At 49.5% G+C, this 23,182-nt stretch overlaps 1 protein-coding gene across 14 annotated transcripts in view; it reads left to right on the top strand.

The window, feature by feature from the left end:
- LOC129845919 (lymphoid enhancer-binding factor 1-like) overlaps positions 1–23,182 on the top strand; it is a 64,625-nt gene that overhangs the window by 19,871 nt on the left and 21,572 nt on the right. For all 14 annotated transcript variants that reach the window (XM_055913870.1, XM_055913867.1, XM_055913866.1 and 11 more), the window contains exon 4: positions 14,164–14,296. In XM_055913870.1, coding sequence (XP_055769845.1) covers positions 14,164–14,296 — 133 coding nt within the window. The remainder of the gene's footprint in view (positions 1–14,163; positions 14,297–23,182) is intronic.

Genomic DNA, 23,182 nt, shown 5'->3' with positions numbered 1-23,182 from the left:
AAAAGCTGAAATAAATCATTATCTCTACTATTGTTCTGACATTTCACATTCTTAAAATAAAGTGGTGATCCTAACTGAACTAAGAGAGGGAATTTTTACTAGGATTAAATGTAAAAAATTGTGAAAAACTGAGTTTAAATGTATTTGGCTAAGGTGTATGTAAACTTCCGACTTCAACTGTATGTACATTACTGTATGTGTACTTGGGATATTGTTTTTCAACAGGAAATGTTTAAAAAAAAATAGCTGTAGAGCATCTTTAACCCATTTGACGGGGACTATCACCTCTACAGTCCTTTAAGTGTTTCCCCATAGAGAGTTCAGCGACTTTGTTGTTCGAACTCAGTGCTTCTAATGGCCTAGTTCCCCCAACACACAAGGAAAGAATGGAGTTTGTACACTTTGAGAAAATGAAACCTGTGTCTTTTCATCAGAGCAGGCCTATTTCACACACATTCCCCCAACTGGCCCCTTCATAAGAGGAGAGTGAGAGCCAGTGGGATTGGTTTGCTTGGGGAAATACACTCGGAGCCGGAGGGTCAATGAGTTTGGGTTATGAAACCCCCCATTCAGCCTCTGTTGAATCTTCAATCTGAAAACTCAAGGATGTTGGGTAATACCTCCTAATTCATCTGTGTCCTATTCAGAGCTTCTGTTTGGTGATATGGAGAAATGACACTTAGCTGTAAATGGGGCCCTTTGTTTGCATATGCAGGCAGAGCAGGATGAATGTGGGGGGGGGGGGGGGGTGTACACATGGGAGTCTCTAATCTAGAATGTGTGTGTACATTAGTGTTTGTTTTGCGGGCTGTGTGTGTGTCTAGCGTTTCGCTATATGCCCGTCGTGTGGTGTCTCGCTGTGCATTAATGTACGGTGTTTGTATGTTCTCACGGTGGCGTTTGTTGTTTAAGGGAGGTCTTATGATAAGTGACTGCTTCTTTGCGTGTTAGATTCCCACTGTAATTCAGTCAACATCACTGTCGCATTGAAAAATGGGATTTGGTCAATGCGAATATATGTGAAGGGAGAAGTTTAAGCTGAAAGTAAAAAAACAGAACAGGGGTGTCAATGTTAATGTAAGGTTTTGGAATAACTAGTTCAGGCAGCAACGAGCTTTAAATGCAGGACTAGGCTGAACTATTGGACTGTCACTGACGCTATGAGATTGAGGACAGGGGTGAGGGGAATGGGGGGGGGTTCCAGTTCATAGATGTACATTTCTCTCCGGGGCTGGCTTTCATTTCCTCCTCCACTCCTCTCTATCCCCTCGTTCGTTCACTCCTCCGCTCCCCTCGTTCCTCTCATTACCCTGGGCGCGTGGCGCTCCCCCTTTCCCTCCCTCTCCTCCCTCCATCCCTCGCTGGCGGCCTGGCTTTCTTCTCTTATTAATTGGGTTTCGTTACATTAAGCCCCCTGGCCAAAAGGCCATCCTGCCAATAAAACGTTCAATTTTTAACACTTCACCGAGAGCTGGGCTGGCTGACTGACTTCCTGGGGGTTCAAACCACTCTGGGAATAGTAATTGGTTATTTATTTAAACTTCACCCGGGTTGGTAGTGTGTTTTGGTGGAGAGGTAGTGGAGAGAGGAGAGTGGCGGTCCCTTTCTTTCTGTGGCCTATAAACGGAGAGACACTGGGAGGGGGCCGTTTTTGGAGGGGGTGTGTTTGCTCACCTTTGTTGTGCAAAGGTCAGGCATTCCACACACTCAGAGCCCCTGAGAGGGAACACCTGGCCAGACTATGTATGTCTCCATAGGGCTTTAGTTTGCCCCACGCCCACAGTTCTCTCTATCTAATGCCTTTGTGTTCGCAGATTTTTACAGTAGCCCTGTACGGAGTCATCAGTGGCACTGTGTCTGAGAACAAGTGTTTAAACAAGCTAGGAGAGGCAGGATCTGGGCTGGTTTTGCTCTTGTCTTGGTTGGTCTCCCCATTCATTACTTTCAGATGAATTCTCTCTCAGCTGAGAAAGATTGATATAATTTCAGTAGAGGCTTAAGTGTCATGACGATCTAGTCTACATTAATGTACTGTGTGTATACACTGTGATATTCCTCTGTACTGTATGTACACTGTGATTTTCCTCTGTACTGTACTGTGATTTTCTTCTGTACTGTATGTGTACACTGTGATTTTCCTCTGTACTCTATGTGTACACTGTGATTTTCCTCTGTACTGTATGTGTACACTGTGATTTTCCTCTGTACTGTATGTGTACACTGTGATTTTCCTCTGTACTGTATGTATACACTGAGATTTTCCTTTGTACTGTATGTATACACTGAGATTTTCCTCTGTACTGTATGTATTTACATTGATTGTCCTCTAACATGCTAGTATGTGCTGACTGACTCATAGACAGATTGTGTGTAGCTTGTCATCAAACAGTCCTGCCTGAAACACAAACCAAAAGGTCACGTGTGGTCAAGCAGGTGTGCAGCAATCCAGACATCAGGATAACGCAGCGGGAATATGTCTGTGAACTGGCCAAGAAGAGTAATCGTCAAGCTAACCAGAACATTAACCTAACGTAGCAGGCGTAAAAGAAAGGCCTGAGCGGGCTCAGACGAAACCGGAAGCATCCGGGTTTCAGGCTTCACCTCTTCTCTGCTTTCCCCCTGAAAACCGGGATGCTTCCGGATGCTTCTGAACCTCTGAGGGTGCCAACACATTCTGTTGTCTGTGGTTATACCTTTGATCTGTCTGTCTGTCTGTCTGTCTGTCTGTCTGTCTGTCTGTCTCTTTCTGTGTGTGTATTTACAATGGTGTTTCCCTTGTGGCAACAGGTCACATACTGCTTGCTCTCTCTCTCTCTCTCTCTCTCTCTCTCTCTCTCTCTCTCTCTCTCTCTCTCTCTCTCTCTCTCTCTCTCTGTCTCTCTGTCTCTCTGTCTCTCTGTCTCTGTCTCTGTCTCTCTCTGTCTCTCTCTGTCTCTCTCTCTGTCTCTGTGTCTCTCTCTCTGTCTCTCTGTCTCTGTCTCTGTCTCTCTCTGTCTCTCTGTCTCTCGATGTCTCTCTCTGTCTCTCTCTCTGTCTCTCTCTGTCTCTCTATGTCTCTCTATGTCTCTCTCTGTCTCTCTCTGTCTCTGTCTCTCTCTGACTCTGTCTCTGTCTCTCTCTGTCTCTCTCTGTCTCTCTCTCTCTGTCTCTCTCTCTGTCTCTCTCTCTGTCTCTCTGTCTCTGTCTCTCTCTGTCTCTCTCTGTCTCTCTCTGTCTCTCTCTGTCTCTGTCTCTCTCTGTCTCTGTCTCTCTCTGTCTCTGTCTCTGTCTCTGTCTCTCTCTGTCTCTCTCTCTCTCTCTGTCTCTCTCTGTCTCTGTCTCTCTCTATCTCTCTCTCTCCCAGAGTACGTGACCAGACTCAATCAGTAACAGTGTGTATTTTCAGGTGTGGCTGGTAAAGGGCCCTGGCTGCATAACAGAACAGCAAGGAGCTGAGGAAGGGCTTTTCAGTCAGCGGATTTAGCAGCATGGGGAATCATGGGAATCTGCTACTTTAGTCTCTCCGTCCTCGATGGTTTCTGGAAACACCTCACGTGGTTCCGACACACACTTGATTGTAGCTACGGGCACGCTGAGTCCTCATTGCATATAAATTACAGAAGTGGGAAGTGATTATTATAAACTTCCCCCTTTTTTCGTTTTCCCTCCCCCCTCACTCGGCAGACGAGGGATAATTGAGTGGAGCACAAAAGGCAAGTGGTGGGGGGGGGGGGGGGGGGGGGGGTTAGAGATGCCAAGCAGGCTGTAGGGGAAGGAGAGGTGGTGGGGGGTGGAGAATCCCTTCCTATCTGAGACTGTACGACAGTGTTAGCCAACTGTCGACTAGCGCTGTACACGATGCAAGGGAAGGGGTGGCGATATCAGTGTTAGGCATTAGGGTTAGCAGTGTGCTTAAGGTTAGGTTTTAAATCAGATTCTAGGATTTTGTGGCTGTGTCGCCTAGTGCCCACTGCAGAGCTGCCTCCAGAACCAGATTCAAGACTAAAAAGTCTAATCTCTGTTTAAAAAGTTTGTTATTTCCACTTTATAATGTCAAACTTGATTTATCCTTACTGAAAATGTATCAATCCCTACAAAAATGACCATTTAATTATAATCCACATAATAATTCACATGTCCTGTTGCTGCAGGATTATTTTCCTGTATGAGAAACTGATCAAATTAAGATAGGACTTGGGACTACACATATACATTCACACACACACACACACACACACACACACACACACACACACACACACACACACACACACACACACACACACACACACACACACACACACACACACACACACACACACACACACACACACACACACACACACACACACACACACACAGAGCAGCACGCCAAGGCATTGAGCCTCCCTGTTCTGTTACAAAGCAAAGTGTTGGCGCTAGTGTTTCTCCTCTCAAACACCGTGGCTCTCTGCCAGCGCCAGTTCCGCGCAATGAATTTCTTTTCAAACCACATCTGAGGCCGCTTGAAAAGGGCCCCAAGCCTGGTTATAAAATTCTCAAATGGAACGTTTATTTCCAAATCCGTGCCCTCTCTCTGTCTCTGTGTGTGAAATGTGAATAGAAACGAGAACCTAAGCCTATTTCTTCCCTGACATTAAAAAAGACCGCTGCTGCCGCCACAGTTTGAGCCATCGTCACGGGGGACCAGAAGGGGCGATCAAATCGCGGCGACATTGTATGACCCTCCACGGTCGTGGTCAAGTCAGAGCTGTGCAACCACTTCCTCTAACTGCTTAGTACGAAAGTATTTAATTTTTGTTTAATTCTTTGTAAACTTGGCATGAAGCAGGGAGTGGTTAGAGGAAGGAGAGTGCGGCTAGTCCATAAGAAACCACCTGAACTACTTTTAAAATGGCAGCTCCTTCAGTTGTGCCCGGTCATCTCCAATGACTTGTTTTCTGGGGGAACAGAAATGCCCCTTCCTTCTCCTTGTGCAAGTCAAGTCCCCCAAAACTCTCCGTGTCCATTTAATATTGTGACAATTTACCATTTTATTTTGGCATCTGTATGCATACATCTTGGTGCTGTGATTTAGGTAGAGGATGGTGCTGGCTAGTAGTGGTGCTATGGTTTAGGTATTTGATGGTGCTGGCTAGTAGTGGTGCTATGGTTTAGGTATTTGATGGTGCTGGCTAGTAGTGGTGCTATAGTTTAGGTATAGGATGGTGCTGGCTAGTAGTGGTGCTATGATTTAGTTAGGATGGTGCTGGCTAGTGGCTAGTAGTGGTGCTATGGTTTAGGTATTTGATGGTGCTGGCTAGTAGTGGGGCTATGGTTTAGGTAGAGGATGGTGCTGGCTAGTGGCTGGTAGTGGGCTATGGTTTAGGTAGAGGATGGTGCTGGCTAGTGGCTAGTAGTGGTGCTATGGTTTAGGTAGAGGATGGTGCTGGCTTGTAGTGGGCTATGATTTAGTTAGGATGGTGCTGGCTAGTAGTGGTGCTATGGTTTAGTTAGAGGATGGTGCTGGCTTGTAGTGGGCTATGATTTAGTTAGGATGGTGCTGGCTAGTAGTGGGCTATGGTTTAGTTAGAGGATGTTGCTGGCTAGTAGTGGGCTATGGTTTAGTTAGAGGATGGTGCTGGCTAGTAGTGGTGCTATGGTTTAGTTAGAGGATGGTGCTGGCTAGTGGCTGGTAGTGGGCTATGGTTTAGGTAGAGGATGGGGCTAGCTAGTAGTGGTGCTATGGTTTAGGTAGAGGATGTTGCTGGCTAGTAGTGGGCTATGGTTTAGGTAGAGGATGGTGCTGGCTAGTAGTGGTGCTATGGTTTAGGTAGAGGATGGTGCTGGCTAGTGGCTGGTAGTGGGCTATGGTTTAGGTAGAGGATGGTGCTAGCTAGTAGTGGTGCTATGGTTTAGTTAGAGGATGGTGCTAGCTAGTAGTGGTGCTATGGTTTAGGTAGAGGATGGTGCTAGCTAGTAGTGGTGCTATGGTTTAGGTAGAGGATGGTGCTAGCTAGTAGTGGTGCTATGGTTTAGGTAGAGGATGGTGCTAGCTAGTAGTGGTGCTATGGTTTAGGTAGAGGATGGTGCTAGCTAGTAGTGGTGCTATGGTTTAGTTAGAGGATGGTGCTGGCTAGTAGTGGTGCTATGGTTTAGTTAGAGGATGGTGCTGGCTAGTGGCTGGTAGTGGGCTATGGTTTAGTTAGAGGATGGTGCTAGCTAGTAGGGGTGCTATGGTTTAGTTAGAGGATGGTGCTAGCTAGTAGTGGTGCTATGGTTTAGGTAGAGGATGGTGCTAGCTAGTAGTGGTGCTATGGTTTAGGTAGAGGATGGTGCTAGCTAGTAGTGGTGCTATGGTTTAGTTAGAGGATGGTGCTGGCTAGTGGCTGGTAGTGGGCTATGGTTTAGTTAGAGGATGGTGCTAGCTAGTAGGGGTGCTATGGTTTAGTTAGAGGATGGTGCTAGCTAGTAGTGGTGCTATGGTTTAGTTAGAGGATGGTGCTGGCTAGTAGTGGTGCTATGGTTTAGGTAGAGGATGGTGCTAGCTAGTGGCTAGTAGTGGAGCTATGGTTTAGTTAGAGGATGGTGCTGGCTTGTAGTGGGCTATGGTTTAGGTAGAGGATGGTGCTGGCTAGTGGCTGGTAGTGGGCTATGGTTTAGGTAGAGGATGGTGCTGGCTTGTAGTGGTGCTATGGTTTAGTTAGAGGATGTTGCTAGCTAGTGGCTAGTAGTGGAGCTATGGTTTAGGTAGAGGATGGTGCTGGCTAGTAGTGGTGCTATGGTTTAGGTAGAGGATGGTGCTGGCTAGTAGTGGGCTATGGTTTAGGTAGAGGATGGTGCTGGCTAGTAGTGGTGCTATGGTTTAGTTAGAGGATGGTGCTGGCTGGTAGTGGGCTATGGTTTAGGTAGAGGATGGTGCTGGCTAGTAGTGGTGCTATGGTTTAGTTAGAGGATGGTGCTGGCTTGTAGTGGTGCTATGGTTTAGGTAGAGGATGGTGCTAGCTAGTGGCTAGTAGTGGAGCTATGGTTTAGTTAGAGGATGGTGCTGGCTTGTAGTGGGCTATGGTTTAGGTAGAGGATGGTGCTGGCTAGTGGCTTGTAGTGGGCTATGATTTAGTTAGGATGGTGCTGGCTAGTGGCTAGTAGTGGGCTATGGTTTAGGTAGAGGATGGTGCTGGCTTGTAGTGGGCTATGATTTAGTTAGGATGGTGCTGGCTAGTAGTGGGCTATGGTTTAGGTAGAGGATGGTGCTGGCTAGTAGTGGTGCTATGGTTTAGGTAGAGGATGGTGCTGGCTAGTGGCTAGTAGTGGGGCTATGGTTTAGGTAGAGGATGGTGCTGGCTAGTGGCTAGTAGTGGTGCTATGGTTTAGGTATTTGATGGTGCTGGCTAGTAGTGGGGCTATGGTTTAGGTAGAGGATGGTGCTGGCTAGTGGCTGGTAGTGGGCTATGGTTTAGGTAGAGGATGGTGCTAGCTATTGGCTAATAGTGGTGCTATGGTTTAGGTAGAGGATGGTGCTGGCTAGTGGCTAATAGTGGTTCTATGGTTTAGTCACAGGATGGTACTGGCTGGTAGTAGAGTTATGGTTTAGGTAGAGGATGCATATGTGCCTCCTAGATTCAGTAAAAGCTGTGACGGTCACAGAAGCCCCCAGGTTTCCCCTGGTGGATTTAGCCTTAAGGACGGCACACAATGGAGGCACAGTTTATTAAGAAGTTGAGAGAAATGGGCTGTGACAGCTGCAACTGGGTGAGCACAAAAGAGGTCTTCTCCAATATGGTGGAGGCAAGGGCATTTCAAAAGCTCCTCGGCTTTCTCAGGTGCCAGAGAGTCCGTCAGCAACGGGCCGTGTTGGTTTTTCTGCCATGGGATGGAGCTGGAGATATAGGGGGAAGTGGGTGCACGGGTTTCTGTGTGTATCTGCATCAATGACTGCATGCTTGTTAAATTGTCTCATTTATATGGTTTAGGATCTCTCTCTCTCTCTCTCTCCATTCTCTCTCTCTCTCTCTCTCTCTCTCTCTCTCTCTCTCTCTCTCTCTCTCTCTCTCTCTCTCTCCATTCTCTCTCTCTCTCTCTCTCTCTCTCTGTCTCTCTCTCTCTCTCTCCATCCTCACTCTCTCTCCCTCTGTCGGAGAAGAGAACCCCGAAGACTGGAGAGCTTAAATGAAAATCCTCCATCCAGGTTCTTATCTCGTTCCCGCAGGGAAGCAAATGTGAGCTGAAAGGCGTAACAATTAAGAGAAGAGGGGTGAGGATGGTATAATTTTAGCCCCAGCTAGTACAGGCATGTCCCTGGCTGCTCCAGGCCCAATTCAGGCCCTCTATTTGGGAGTCCTCTTCGGTCCTCATCCTGGTGGGATAAAGTGCCATTAAAGCTATTCCAACACACAGATTATCCCCTGACCTTTGACCCTGGCTGACCTGGGTTCTGCTGGGCTTGAGACGTCAGGACTTTAGAGCCAGGGTTTAGGGACTAATTAGTTGCTATGAGTGAGCTAATTTTGTTTGAAGTTGTATTGAGATAATTTTTTGTAGTTGATGCTCACTCTATTTTTGATCGGAAGCCCTTTTTGGTGTTTTTCATTACTATGCAAATTAGTTCTGCAAATGTTGGTATTTTGAGGCAGGATCCAACATTACGTAAGAGGTGGTCAAGCCAAGCGTACTTGATATGTTTGATGCTGGTGTGTGTGTGTGTGTGTGTGTGTGTGTGTGTGTGTGTGTGTGTGTGTGTGTGTGTGTGTGTGTGTGTGTGTGTGTGTGTGTGTGTGTGTGTGTGTGTGTGTGTGTGTGTGTGTGTGTGTGAGAGGGCTGGAGACCTGGGGGTCTTGATGCTTAACCAGGCTCCGGAATCTGACATGCATGAAGGCCCTTTTAGTAAGGTGTGCATAGCTGAGATCCACCCCACCCTACTGCTAAACCCCTGGTTAGGACATTCCCAGAGGGGGTAGGGGAGAGGTGGTAGTTCGGTGCCGGTCTGTGAGGGGTCGGTCCGGCAACACAGGAAATTCCAGGGGGGGTTGTAGCCTTGCCACAAATTAGCATGCTGAGAATGTCACCCTAGCACGAATCTCCTCGCTGCAAATCAAGCCAGTGAAAGTCACCTAGTGGTGTTTTATTTATTTATATATATATACAGTTGAAGTCGGAAGTTTACATACACCTTAGCCAAATACATTTAAACTCAGTTTTTCACAATTCCTGATCCTAGTAAAAATGTCCTGTCCTAGGTCAGTTAGGATCACCACTTTATTTTAAGAATGTGGAATGTCAGAATAATAGTAGAGAGAATTATTTATTTCAGCTTTTATTTCTTTCATCACATTCCCAGTGGGTCAGAAGTTTAAATACACTCAATTAGTATTTGGTAGCATTGCCTTTAAATTGTTTAACTTGGGTCAAATGTTTCAGGTAGCCTTCCACAAGCTTCCCACAATAAGTTGGGTGAATTTTGGCAGAGCTGGTGTAACTGAATCAGGTTTGTAGGCCTCCTTGCTCACACACGCTTTTTCAGGTCTGCCCACACATTTTCTACAGGATTGAGATCAGGGCTTTGTGATGGCCACTCCAATACCTTGACTTTGTTGTCCTTAAGCCATTTTGCCACAACTTTGGGAGTATGCTTGGGGTCATTGTCCATTTGGAAGACCCATTTGCAACCAAGCTTTAACTTCCTGACTGATGTCTTGAGAAGTTGCTTCAATATATCCACATAATTTTCCTCCCTCATGATGCCATCTATTTTGTGAAGTGCCCCAGTCCCTCCTGCAGCAAAGCACCCCCACAACATGATGCTGCCACCCCCGTGCTTCACGGTTGGGATGGTGTTCTTCGGCTTGCAAGCCTCTCCCTTTTTCCTCTAAACACAACGATAGTCATTATGGCCAAACAGTTCTATTTTTGTTTCATCAGAGGACGTTTCTCCAAAAAGTACGATCTTTGTCCCCATGTGCAGTTGCAAACCGTAGTCTGGCTTTTTTATGGCGATTTTGGAGCAGTGGCTTCTTTCTTGCTGAGCGGCCTTTCAGGTTATGTCGATATAGGACTCGTTTTACTGTAGATATAGATACTTTTGTACCTGTTTCCTCCAGCATCTTCACAAGGTCCTTTGCTGTTGTTCTGGGATTGATTTGCACTTTTCGCACCAAAGTACGTTAATCTCTAGGAGACAGAACGCATCTCCTTCCTGAACGGTATGATGGCTGCTTGGTCCTATGGTGTTTAAACTTGTGTACTATTGTTGGTACAGATGAACGCGGTACCTTCAGGTGTTTGGAAATTGCTCCCAAGGATGAACCAGACTTGTGGAGTTCTACAATTGTTTTTCTGAGGTCTTGGCTGATTTCTTTTGATTTTCCCATGATGTCAAGCAAAGAGGCACTGAGTTTGAAGGTCGTCCTTGAAATACATCCACAGGTACACCTCCAATTGACTCAAATTATGTCAATTAACCTATCAGAAGCTTCTAAAGCCATGACATCATTTTCTAGAATTTTCCAAGCTGTTTAAAGGCACAGTCAACTTAGTGTATGTAATCTTCTAACCCACTGGAATTGTGATACAGTGAATTATAATTGAAGTGATCTGTCTGTAAACAATTGTTGGAAAAATGACTTGTGTCATGCACAAAGTAGATGTCCTAACCAACTTGCCAAAACTATAGTTTGTAAACAAGAAATTTGTGGAGTGTTTGAAAAACGGGTTTTAATGGTTCCAACCTAAGTGTATGTAAACTTCCGACTTCAACTGTATGTGTATATATATATATATTTATATGTATTATATGTATGTATGTATGATTGTTTGTTTGTTTGTTTAGGGATAGCATGTGTTATATGTTGGGAAAGATTGGGTGTAGTCAAAATGTGTAGGATTGGTTGATGGATGACTGTCAGATCAAGCGTATAGCCTTTTGAAATATCATGCCATACGTTTACCCATCATTCTTATACACACCGGAATAGATTGATCGTTTTTTGGGACAAAGCCGTATATCCTTTAGAAATGCTGTTTTGACTCTACAAGTCAATCAGGTCCAGGGTCAGTGCTGGGTGCTCTGATTGTGAGTAGTAGATTTAGCATGGCTAAGCAGTACCATGTGTTCAGTGCTGTTGGAGCGTGTAAGCGGCTGGGGGGCTGGCTGGGTTGGAGGGGCGTGGTGGGAGGTGCAGGCCTCTGTGAGTCAGCCTAAGGGTGGGGGGTGGTAGGGAATGGGGTGCTGTGGCCAGACCACTGCTGACGTGATTAACCCTGCCTTTCGGTTCTACTGCAGACGCCTCTATGAGATCTCTCTCTCGTCCTCTCTCTCGTTCTCTCTCTCCTTCCCTTTCTTGTCCTTCTCTTTCAAATCTCTCTCTTTCAATTCAAGGGTCTTTATTGGCACGGGAAACCTGTTCTTTCTCTCTCTCGTCCTCCTTCCGTGTCTTGTCATCCTTCCCTCTTTCTCTTGCCCTATCTTTTTGTCTCTCCATCACCCCTCCTCCATCGCTCATCCCTCCTTCTCTCCTCCTTCCCCCGGCTCTGGCTCTGTAATGAACTCCTCTTATTCACCGGCTAATGACTGCCTTTGATCTCACTGCTAAGACCTCTGCTCTAACTCTACCCTGTGGGGCTTTCTCTTTCACTCTCCCCCTTCTTTCCAACCCCCTCTGCCTTTAGGCAGGAAATAGGGGCAGTCCTCACTGACCAAGGCTAAACAAAGTTTTGAGGTGTGGGGGAAAGGTTGGAATGGGAGTACATTGAGACCTCCCTTGCGGGAAGGTGTTTTATTTTTACTGTGCCATTAAAGCCCCCTTGCAGGCTTTTTAAAATATTATTTTTTAGCATCACATATGTCTAATAAATCACTGTTTATTTCATGAAAATAACTCCATGCCACTTGAGCAAAATATATTTGTAATCATTTATTTCGCTGAGCCTCCTTTTGCCATTGAAATGCTCAGTCTGATCGTGTGGGCGTGTTGATATAAGTTAAAATATATTTACATACACAACCCTGATTGGCGGATAAGATCGTTTAGAGACTCTAGAGCCTACCACAATTACCCCTTCAAAGTAGGAGGATACATATGCAAATAAAAGATTACTGGTCATTGGTCAGAATAATCAGATCAGATTGTGATGTCATGCCGTGGGCCAGAAACTCCATGCCACCTGAACAGGCTGAAATTCCAGGGGGTATTTTCTCTCCAAAATCTCTTACACTAAAAGGGCATTTTCACAATTTCAGAGTCTTATTTCGACCTAATGGTGTGGAAATACACTGCTCCAAAAAATAAAGGGAACACTTAAACAACACAATGTAACTCCAAGTCAATCACACTTCTGTGAAATCAAACTGTCCACTTAGGAAGCAACACTGATTGACAATAAATTTCACATGCTGTTGTACAAATGGAATAGACAAAAGGTGGAGATTATAGGCGATTAGTAAGACACCCCCAAAAAAGGAATGGTTCTGCAGTTGGTGACCACACACCACTTCTCAGTTCCTATGCTTCCTGGCTGATGTTTTGGTCACTTTTGAATGTTGGCAGTACTTTCACTCTAGTGGTAGCATGAGACGGAGTCTACAACCCACACAAGTGGCTCAGGTAGTGCAGTTCATCCAGGATGGCACGTCAATGCGAGCTGTGGCAAAAAGGTTTGCTGTGTCTGTCAGCGTAGTGTCCAGAGCATGGAGGTGCTACCAGGAGACAGGCCAGTACATCAGGAGACGTGGAGGAGGCCGTAGGAGGACAACAACCCAGCAGCAGGAGCGCTACCTCCGCCTTTGTGCAAGGAGGTGCACTGCCAGAGCCCTGCAAAATGACCTCCAGCAGGCCACAAATGTGCATGTGTCTGCTCAAACGGTCAGAAACAGACTCCATGAGGGTGGTATGAGGGCCCGACGTCCACAGGTGGGGGTTGTGCTTACAGCCCAACACCGTGCAGGACGTTTGGCATTTGCCAGAGAACACCAAGATTGGCAAATTCGCCACTGGCGCCCTGTGCTCTTCACAGATGAAAGCAGGTTCACACTGAGCACATGAGCACATGTGTCAGACGTGACAGAGTCTGGAGACGCCGTGGCGAACGTTCTGCTGCCTGCAACATCCTCCAGCATGACCGGTTTGGCGGTGGGTCAGTCATGGTGTGGGGTGGCACTTCTTTGTGGGGCTGCACAGCCCTCCATGTGCTCGCCAGAGGTAGCCTGACTGCCATTAGGTACCGAGATGAGATCCTCAGACCCCTTGTGAGACCATATGCTGACACATGCACATTTGTGGCCTGCTGGAGGTCATTTTGCAGGGCTCTGGCAGTGCACTTCCTTGCACAAAGGCGGAGGTAGCGGTCCTGCTGCTGTGTTGTTGCCCTCCTACGGCCTCCTCCACGTCTCCAGATGTACTGGCCTGTCTCCTGGTAGCATCTCCATGCTCTGGACACTACGCTGACAGACACAGCAAACCTTCTTGCCACAGCTCGCATTGATGTGCCATCCTGGATGAACTGCACTACCTGAGCCACTTGTGTGGGTTGTAGACTCCGTCTCATGCTACCACTAGAGTGAGAGCACCGCCAGCATTCAAAAGTGACCAAAACATCAGCCAGGAAGCATAGGAACTGAGAAGTGGTGTGTGGTCACCACCTGCAGAACCATTCCTTTTTTGGGGGTGTCTTACTAATTGCCTATAATTTCCACCTTTTGTCTATTCCATTTGTACAACAGCATGTGAAATTTATTGTCAATCAGTGTTGCTTCCTAAGTGGACAGTTTGATTTCACAGAAGTGTGATTGACTTGGAGTTACATTGTGTTGTTTAAGTGTTCCCTTTATTTTTTTGAGCAGTGTATAATTAAAAACAGAAAAATTGTGACTGCACCACCCCTTTCATCTCACCAGCTCCTTTTTCTGTGTGTGTGTGTGTGTGTGTTTGTGTGTGTGTGTGTGTGTGTGTGTGTGTGTGTGTGTGTGTGTGTGTGTGTGTGTGTGTGTGTGTGTGTGTGTGTGTGTGTGTGTGTGTGTGTGTGTGTGTGTGGGCTACACAAATCACCAAGCGGCCGTACCCTTGTCATTTGAGAGAGGGCCGGGACTTGATTTAGCGCTGTAAAACTCTGTAAATGCTATCTGCTAACTGAACTGAGGACAGGTCATGTAGTGCCTTGTTTAATGTGTTCTGCCTCTCTCATGGTGTCCTTCTCTCTCCCTCTCCATTCCAGTCCAATAAGGTTCCGGTGGTGCAGCCGTCGCATGCGGTCCATCCGCTCACCCCCCTCATCACGTACAGCGACGAACATTTCGCTCCCGGACCCCACTCCGGACACCACCCCCAGGACGTCAACCCCAAGCAAGGTAGGCAATGCCCCCCTCCCCTCAAATCACTAAAGCAGTGGACATCATTAACCATGGTAACACAAAGGAGACACATATTTTGTACACAAATTTGTTTAAATACCTGTTAGTGAGCATTTCTCTTTTGCCAAGATAATCCATCCACCTGACATGTGTGGAATATCAAGAAGCTAATTAAACTGCATGATCATTACACACCTTGTGCTGGGGTCATTCAAAGGCCACTCTAAAATGTGCAGTTTAGTCACACGACACGATGCCACAGATGTCTCATGTTTTGAGGGAGCGTGCAATTTGCATGCTGACTGCAGGAATGTCCACCAGAGCTGTTGCCTGAGAATTCAATGTCCATTTCTCTACCATAAGACACCGCCAACATTGTTTTAGAGAATTTGGTAGTACGTCCAACCGGCCTCACAACCGCAGACCCCATGTAACCATGCCAGCCCAGGACCTCCACATCCGGCTTCTTCACCTGCGGGATCAACTGAAGCCAGCCACCCAGACAGCTGATAGAACTGTGGTTTTGCACAATGAAGAATTGTCAGAAACTGTATCAGAGAAGCTCATGCAGTTCTGCATCGTAACCGACCTCAGTGGGCAAATGCTCACCTTCAATGGCCACTGGCACACTGGAGAAGTGTGCTCTTCACAGATGAATCCCGGTTCATCTGTACCGGGCAGATGGCGTCATGTGGGCGAGCGGTTTGCTGACGTCAACATGTGTGCCCCATGGTGGCGGTGGGGTTATGGAAGGGACAGGCATAAGCTACATACAATTAACACAGTTGCATTTTATCGATGGCATTTTGAATGCAGAGATACCGTGATGAGATCCTGAGGCCCATTGTCTGCCAACATTACCTCACGTTTCAGCATGATAATGCTCGGCCCCATGTCACAAGGGGGAAATGTCCCAGTTCTTCCATGGCCTGCATACTCACCAGACATGTCACCCATTGAACATGTTTGGGATGCTCCAGTTCCCCCCAGTATCCAGCAACTTCGCACAGCCATTGAAGAGGAGTGGGACAACATTCCACAGGCTACAATCAACAGCATGAGGCAAATGGTGGTCACACTAGTACTGACTAGTTTTCTGATCCACGCCCCTACCTTTTTTATTTTAAAGGTATCTGTGACCAACAAATGCATTTCTGTTTTCCCAGTCATGTGAAATCCATAGAATTTATTTAAATTTACAGATTTTCCTAATATGAACTGTAACTCAGTAAAATCGTTGAAATTGTTGCACGTTTTTTAATATTTTTGTTCAGTGTCGTAAAGATTTTCACATCACACCGTATTCATCACGACCCATCTCCACAAAGACGCATGAAGCCAAAGCTATTCCTCAGAGGGAAATGTAACGTATCAGTTCACCCAGCCACCTACACAAGGTGGTTAGGTGACGTTCTGTCTCAGAGAAAGAAAACTAGAACACATTCCTCCACACAGCGTATCGCATCTTCCCACCTACCTGAATGAAGCAGAGAGCTCCTCAGACAGGCAAGGCTGTCGGGGATTTACCACACTGCACTGCTGAAAAGCCTTTTCTTTCTTCTCTATCTTTCTCTACTCTTTTTTTACCCCTCCATTTGTCACCCTATATAATACTATTTCCCTGTCTGTCTGGGTAAAAACATCATAGTAAAACCCCCTGACAGACAGTCTGTCTGGGTAAAAACGTCACAGTAAAACCCCTGACAGACTGTCTGTCTGGGTAAAAACGTCACAGTATAACCCCTGACAGACTAGACTGTCTGTCTGGGTAAAAACGTCACAGTAAAACCCCTGACAGACTAGACTGTCTGTCTGGGTAAAAACGTCACAGTAAACCCCCTGACAGGCTGTCTGTCTGGGTAAAAACGTCACAGTAAAACCCCTGACAGACTGTCTGTCTGGGTAAAAACGTCACAGTAAAACCCCTGACAGACTAGACTGTCTGTCTGGGTAAAAACGTCACAGTAAACCCCCTGACAGGCTGTCTGTCTGGGTAAAAACGTCACAGTAAAACCCCTGACAGACTGTCTGTCTGGGTAAAAACGTCACAGTATAACCCCTGACAGACTAGACTGTCTGTCTGGGTAAAAACGTCACAGTAAACCCCCTGACAGGCTGTCTGTCTGGGTAAAAACGTCACAGTAAAACCCCTGACAGACTGTCTGTCTGGGTAAAAACGTCACAGTATAACCCCTGACAGACTAGACTGTCTGTCTGGGTAAAAACGTCACAGTAAACCCCCTGACAGGCTGTCTGTCTGGGTAAAAACGTCACAGTAAACCCCCTGACAGACTGTCTGTCTGGGTAAAAACGTCACAGTAAACCCCCTGACAGCCTGTCTGTCTGGGTAAAAACGTCACAGTAAACCCCCTGAGAGACTGTCTGTCTGGGTAAAAACGTCACAGTAAACCCCCTGACAGACAGCCTGTCTGGGTAAAAACGTCACAGTAAACCCCCTGACAGCCTGTCTGTCTGGGTAAAAATGTCACAGTAAACCCCCTGACAGACTGTCTGTCTGGGTAAAAACGTCACAGTAAACCCCCTGAGAGACTGTCTGTCTGGGTAAAAACGTCACAGTAAACCCCCTGACAGACTGTCTGTCTGGGTAAAAACGTCACAGTAAACCCCCTGACAGGCTGTCTGTCTGGGTAAAAACGTCACAGTAAACCCCCTGACAGACTGTCTGTCTGGGTAAAAACGTCACAGTTAAACCCCTGACAGACTGTCTGTCTGGGTAAAAACGTCACAGTAAACCCCCTGACAGGCGCTAGAGCATAAATGCAGTTGGAAAGCCCAGGCACAGTCAGGGTGAGACTTTGGCAGAGGTTCATAGGTCTTGTACTGGTCTGGCCCCGGCCCTCCATATGCGCTCCCCTCCCCTCTTCCTTCCGGCTGCCACGCACCGCCCCCTACTTAAAAGCAGGAGGCAGACCAGACAGGATGCGATGTGTGATGACGGGGCAGTTGAGTAAATAATCCAATATGGCCGCCATACACCAGCTCCATCCAGACATCGTAGTGATCTTGCTGGACAACACAGCAGGACAACTGAATAGGGGATTTCGTGAAAGGCTGCATTTGTGCCAGAAAGTCATTCACTTCCCTTGTAGCTACAGGATTTCTTTACAGTAATGCTTTCCATAGGGCTCCGTTTTTTTTAACGTTTTGGTCCTCATTTACAGTCCTCATACATTTTGGTCTGAGTAGTCCCCAGGGATTGAGTATGAGAGTTGATGATAAACATAGCACAGAGTGGAGTTATGTGAAGAAACCGCTGGAGGAGATCCGAGTCTGAATCGATCCACACACTCCCATAGCCTGGACTGTTCCATGTAGAAGAGATCTGCTCGATGAATTAGCTGTAAATGAAGTCCCATGGCATTTTCAGGTCTAGATACTGTAAAAGTGCTAAAGATATGTAGGAAGCAGAGAGGGTAGTCTCTATCCATCTCTCTTTCTCTCTTTCTATCACACTTTTGCCTTCTCGTTCTCTTGCTCACTCGCTCTCTCGCTCTCATTTTCATCAGCCAATCGTCTCGCTGCACTCCATAGCGGGATCAGGACTTTGATCTTCTCGTTAATTATTTAAGAAATCATGGATGTTCTCATTATGGGTCCTAATAAGCTCTAATATGTGCCGGGCGGTAACGTCGGATCGAAGGTCAAACTCCGGAGCCCTTTGAACAGACTTCAGACTTCATATCGAAATTTACAATGAAAAAATGTAACAGTTAAAATATAATATTTTAATACGAGATCATATTTTGAAATACACGTTCTGTCTACACGTGGATAAGGTTATGAAAACGGTTCAGAAGCAAGGCTAGCAGGTGCAAAATGGTGGGAAGGATGTTGATGTGAACGTGAGCGAGTAATTACGCACCTTTTTAGTGCCTTGAGTGACAGTGTTAACACTGAGCTCCCCTCACTCCATCTCTATCTCTCCCCCACTCTCTCCCTTCCCTCCGGACTTTCCTATCCTTCACTACCTTCTCACTTTCCCTCCTTACCCTTCCTTACATCCTCCATTCCTCTCTCTCACGCTCCCCCTCCTTTCGCTCCCTCCCCTTCCTTCCCTCCCTCCCTAGTGCCCTACAGAGCACCCTGAGACTGGGGTGGTGAATAAGTGGGCTGGGGGTGCTGGAATCCAGCGTTGCTACAGTGGCTTTGGAGATAAGCCTCCTCTCTCTGCTGCTCCGAGGGAGTTAGACCCCTTCAGACTGCAGCCTGAGAAGAAAGAGGGGGGTGGAGAGAAGGATCCATCTGGGATTAGGAGTTGGTGTTAATCTGGAGGCGTTTGCCTTCTTCCTCTTCTATGTGTGTGTGTGTGTGTGTGTGTGTGTGTGTGTGTGTGTGTGTGTGTGTGTGTGTGTGTGTGTGTGTGTGTGTGTGTGTGTGTGTGTGTGTGTGCCACTGCAGGCCTTCTACACAGGCCTACACAGCACTCCATTGACCATAGCTCCCAGTCTGACATATCCATTTACTAGGGTCCTTAATTTCCTTCACCCTCCCCCTCATCCCTCTCTCCCTCCTTCCCTCCCAGTTTAACTTCTCGCCAGCCTCTACAACAAGCAGAGGGAGGCTGAGAGCCCTTGACCTTGAAGCCCAAGAGGCCCAGCGTTGATGAAGAGAGGGAGAGCTTAGCTGTGTTGAGGAGCCAGTGACAGGGTAGGGCCCCAGTGAATGCTCTCTGTAGGGAGCATTACAGGAAGCACAGAGAGAGATACGGGCCTTAATGATCACTGACTGGAGGGACTGGAGGGCTACATGGGGGGACTAGAGGGACTGGAGGGCTACATGGGGGGGACTAGAGGGATTTGAGGGCTACATGGGGGGACTAGAGGGACTGGAAGGCTACATGGGGGGACTAGAGGGACTGGAGGGCTACATGGGGGGACTAGAGGGACTGGAGGGCTACATGGGGGGGACTAGAGGGACTGGAGGGCTACATGGGGGGACTAGAGGGACTTGAGGGCTACATGGGGGGACTAGAGGGACTGGAGGGCTACATGGGGGGACTAGAGGGAATGGAGGGCTACATGGGGGGACTAGAGGGACTTGAGGGCTACATGGGGGGACTAGAGGGACTGGAAGGCTACATGGGGGGACTAGAGGGACTGGAGGGCTACATGGGGGGACTAGAGGGACTGGAGGGCTACATGGGGGGACTAGAGGGACTGGAGGGCTACATGGGGGGACTAGAGGGACTGGAGGGCTACATGGGGGGACTAGAGGGACTGGAGGGCTACATGGGGGGGACTAGAGGGACTGGAGGGCTACATGGGGGGACTAGATGGACTTGAGGGCTACATGGGGGGACTAGAGGGACTGGAGGGCTACATGGGGGGACTAAGAGGGACTGGAGGGCTACATGGGGGGACTAGAGGGACTGGAGGGCTACATGGGGGGACTAGAGGGACTGGAGGGCTACATGGGGGGACTAGAGGGACTGGAGGGCTACATGGGGGGACTAGAGGGACTGGAGGGCTACATGGGGGGGACTAGAGGGACTTGAGGGCTACATGGGGGGACTAGAGGGACTTGAGGGCTACATGGGGGGACTAGAGGGACTGGAAGGCTACATGGGGGGACTAGAGGGACTGGAAGGCTACATGGGGGGACTAGAGGGACTGGAGGGCTACATGGGGGGACTAGAGGGACTGGAGGGCTACATGGGGGGACTAGAGGGACTGGAGGGCTACATGGGGGGACTAGAGGGACTGGAGGGCTACATGGGGGGACTAGAGGGACTGGAGGGCTACATGGGGGGACTAGAGGGACTGGAGGGCTACATGGGGGGACTAAGAGGGACTGGAGGGCTATATGGGGGGGACTAGAGGGACTGGAGGGCTACATGGGGGGGACTAGAGGGACTGGAGGGCTACATGGGGGGACTAGAGGGACTGGAGGGCTACATGGGGGGACTAGAGGGACTGGAGGGCTACATGGGGGGACTAGAGAGACTGGAGGGCTACATGGGGGGACTAAGAGGGACTGGAGGGCTACATGGGGGGACTAGAGGGACCGGAGAGCTACATGGGGGGACTAGAGGGACTGGAGGGCTACATGGGGGGACTAGAGGGACTGGAGGGCTACATGGGGGGGACTAGAGGGACTGGAGGGCTACATGGGGGGACTAGAGGGACTGGAGGGCTACATGGGGGGACTAGAGGGACTGGAGGGCTACATGGGGGGGACTAGAGGGACTGGAGGGCTACATGGGGGGACTAGAGGGACTGGAGGGCTACATGGGGGGACTAGAGGGACTGGAGGGCTACATGGGGGGGCATTACATTTACATTTAAGTCATTTAGCAGACGCTCTTATCCAGAGCGACTTACAAATTGGATGAGGGACTGGAGGGCTACATGGGGGGACTAGAGGGACTGGAGGGCTACATGGGGGGACTAGAGGGACTAAGGGACTGGAGGGCTACATGGGGGACTAGAGGGACTGGAGGGCTACATGGGGGGACTAGATGGACTGGAGGGCTACATGGGGGGACTAGAGGGACTGGATGGCTACATGGGGGGACTAAGAGGGACTGGAGGGCTACATGGGGGGACTAGGGGGACTGGAGGGCTACATGGGGGGACTAGAGAGACTGGATGGCTACATGGGGGGACTAAGAGGGACTGGAGGGCTACATGGGGGGACTAGAGGGACTGGAGGGCTACATGGGGGGACTAGAGAGACTGGAGGGCTACATGGGGGGACTAAGAGGGACTGGAGGGCTACATGGGGGGACTAGAGGGACTGGAGGGCTACATGGGGGGACTAGAGAGACTGGAGGGCTACATGGGGGGACTAGATGGACTGGAGGGCTACATGGGGGGACTAGAGGGACTGGAGGGCTACATGGGGGGACTAGAGGGACTGGAGGGCTACATGGGGGGACTAGATGGACTGGAGGGCTACATGGGGGGACTAGAGGGACTGGATGGCTACATGGGGGGACTAAGAGGGACTGGAGGGCTGCATGGGGGGACTAGGGGGACTGGAGGGCTACATGGGGGGACTAGAGGGACTGGAGGGCTACATGGGGGGACTAGAGAGACTGGAGGGCTACATGGGGGGACTAGAGGGACTGGAGGGCTACATGGGGGGACTAGAGGGACTGGAGGGCTACATGGGTGGACTAGAGAGACTGGAGGGCTACATGGGGGGACTAAGAGGGACTGGAGGGCTACATGGGGGGACTAGAGGGACTGGAGGGCTACATGGGGGGACTAGAGGGACTGGAGGGCTACATGGGGGGACTAGAGGGACTGGAGGGCTACATGGGGGGACTAGAGGGACTGGAGGGCTACATGGGGGGGACTAGAGGGACTTGAGGGCTACATGGGGGGACTAGAGGGACTTGAGGGCTACATGGGGGGACTAGAGGGACTGGAAGGCTACATGGGGGGACTAGAGGGACTGGAAGGCTACATGGGGGGACTAGAGGGACTGGAGGGCTACATGGGGGGACTAGAGGGACTGGAGGGCTACATGGGGGGACTAGAGGGACTGGAGGGCTACATGGGGGGACTAGAGGGACTGGAGGGCTACATGGGGGGACTAGAGGGACTGGAGGGCTACATGGGGGGACTAGAGGGACTAAGGGACTGGAGGGCTACATGGGGGACTAGAGGGACTGGAGGGCTACATGGGGGGACTAGATGGACTGGAGGGCTACATGGGGGGACTAGAGGGACTGGATGGCTACATGGGGGGACTAAGAGGGACTGGAGGGCTACATGGGGGGACTAGGGGGACTGGAGGGCTACATGGGGGGACTAGAGAGACTGGATGGCTACATGGGGGGACTAAGAGGGACTGGAGGGCTACATGGGGGGACTAGAGGGACTGGAGGGCTACATGGGGGGACTAGAGAGACTGGAGGGCTACATGGGGGGACTAAGAGGGACTGGAGGGCTACATGGGGGGACTAGAGGGACTGGAGGGCTACATGGGGGGACTAGAGAGACTGGAGGGCTACATGGGGGGACTAGATGGACTGGAGGGCTACATGGGGGGACTAGAGGGACTGGAGGGCTACATGGGGGGACTAGAGGGATTGGAGGGCTACATGGGGGGACTAGATGGACTGGAGGGCTACATGGGGGGACTAGAGGGACTGGATGGCTACATGGGGGGACTAAGAGGGACTGGAGGGCTACATGGGGGGACTAGGGGGACTGGAGGGCTACATGGGGGGACTAGAGGGACTGGAAGGCTACATGGGGGGACTAGAGGGACTGGAGGGCTACATGGGGGGACTAGAGGGACTGGAGGGCTACATGGGGGGACTAGAGGGACTGGAGGGCTACATGGGGGGACTAGAGGGACTGGAGGGCTACATGGGGGGACTAGAGGGACTGGAGGGCTACATGGGGGGACTAGAGGGACTAAGGGACTGGAGGGCTACATGGGGGACTAGAGGGACTGGAGGGCTACATGGGGGGACTAGATGGACTGGAGGGCTACATGGGGGGACTAGAGGGACTGGATGGCTACATGGGGGGACTAAGAGGGACTGGAGGGCTACATGGGGGGACTAGGGGGACTGGAGGGCTACATGGGGGGACTAGAGAGACTGGATGGCTACATGGGGGGACTAAGAGGGACTGGAGGGCTACATGGGGGGACTAGAGGGACTGGAGGGCTACATGGGGGGACTAGAGAGACTGGAGGGCTACATGGGGGGACTAAGAGGGACTGGAGGGCTACATGGGGGGACTAGAGGGACTGGAGGGCTACATGGGGGGACTAGAGAGACTGGAGGGCTACATGGGGGGACTAGATGGACTGGAGGGCTACATGGGGGGACTAGAGGGACTGGAGGGCTACATGGGGGGACTAGAGGGATTGGAGGGCTACATGGGGGGACTAGATGGACTG

Source organism: Salvelinus fontinalis, unplaced genomic scaffold (assembly GCF_029448725.1).
Source record: "Salvelinus fontinalis isolate EN_2023a unplaced genomic scaffold, ASM2944872v1 scaffold_0403, whole genome shotgun sequence".
Taxonomy (NCBI): Eukaryota; Metazoa; Chordata; class Actinopteri; order Salmoniformes; family Salmonidae; genus Salvelinus; species Salvelinus fontinalis.
Note: the sequence above shows the minus strand (reverse complement) of the source record. Positions and strands in the feature narration are given on the sequence as shown.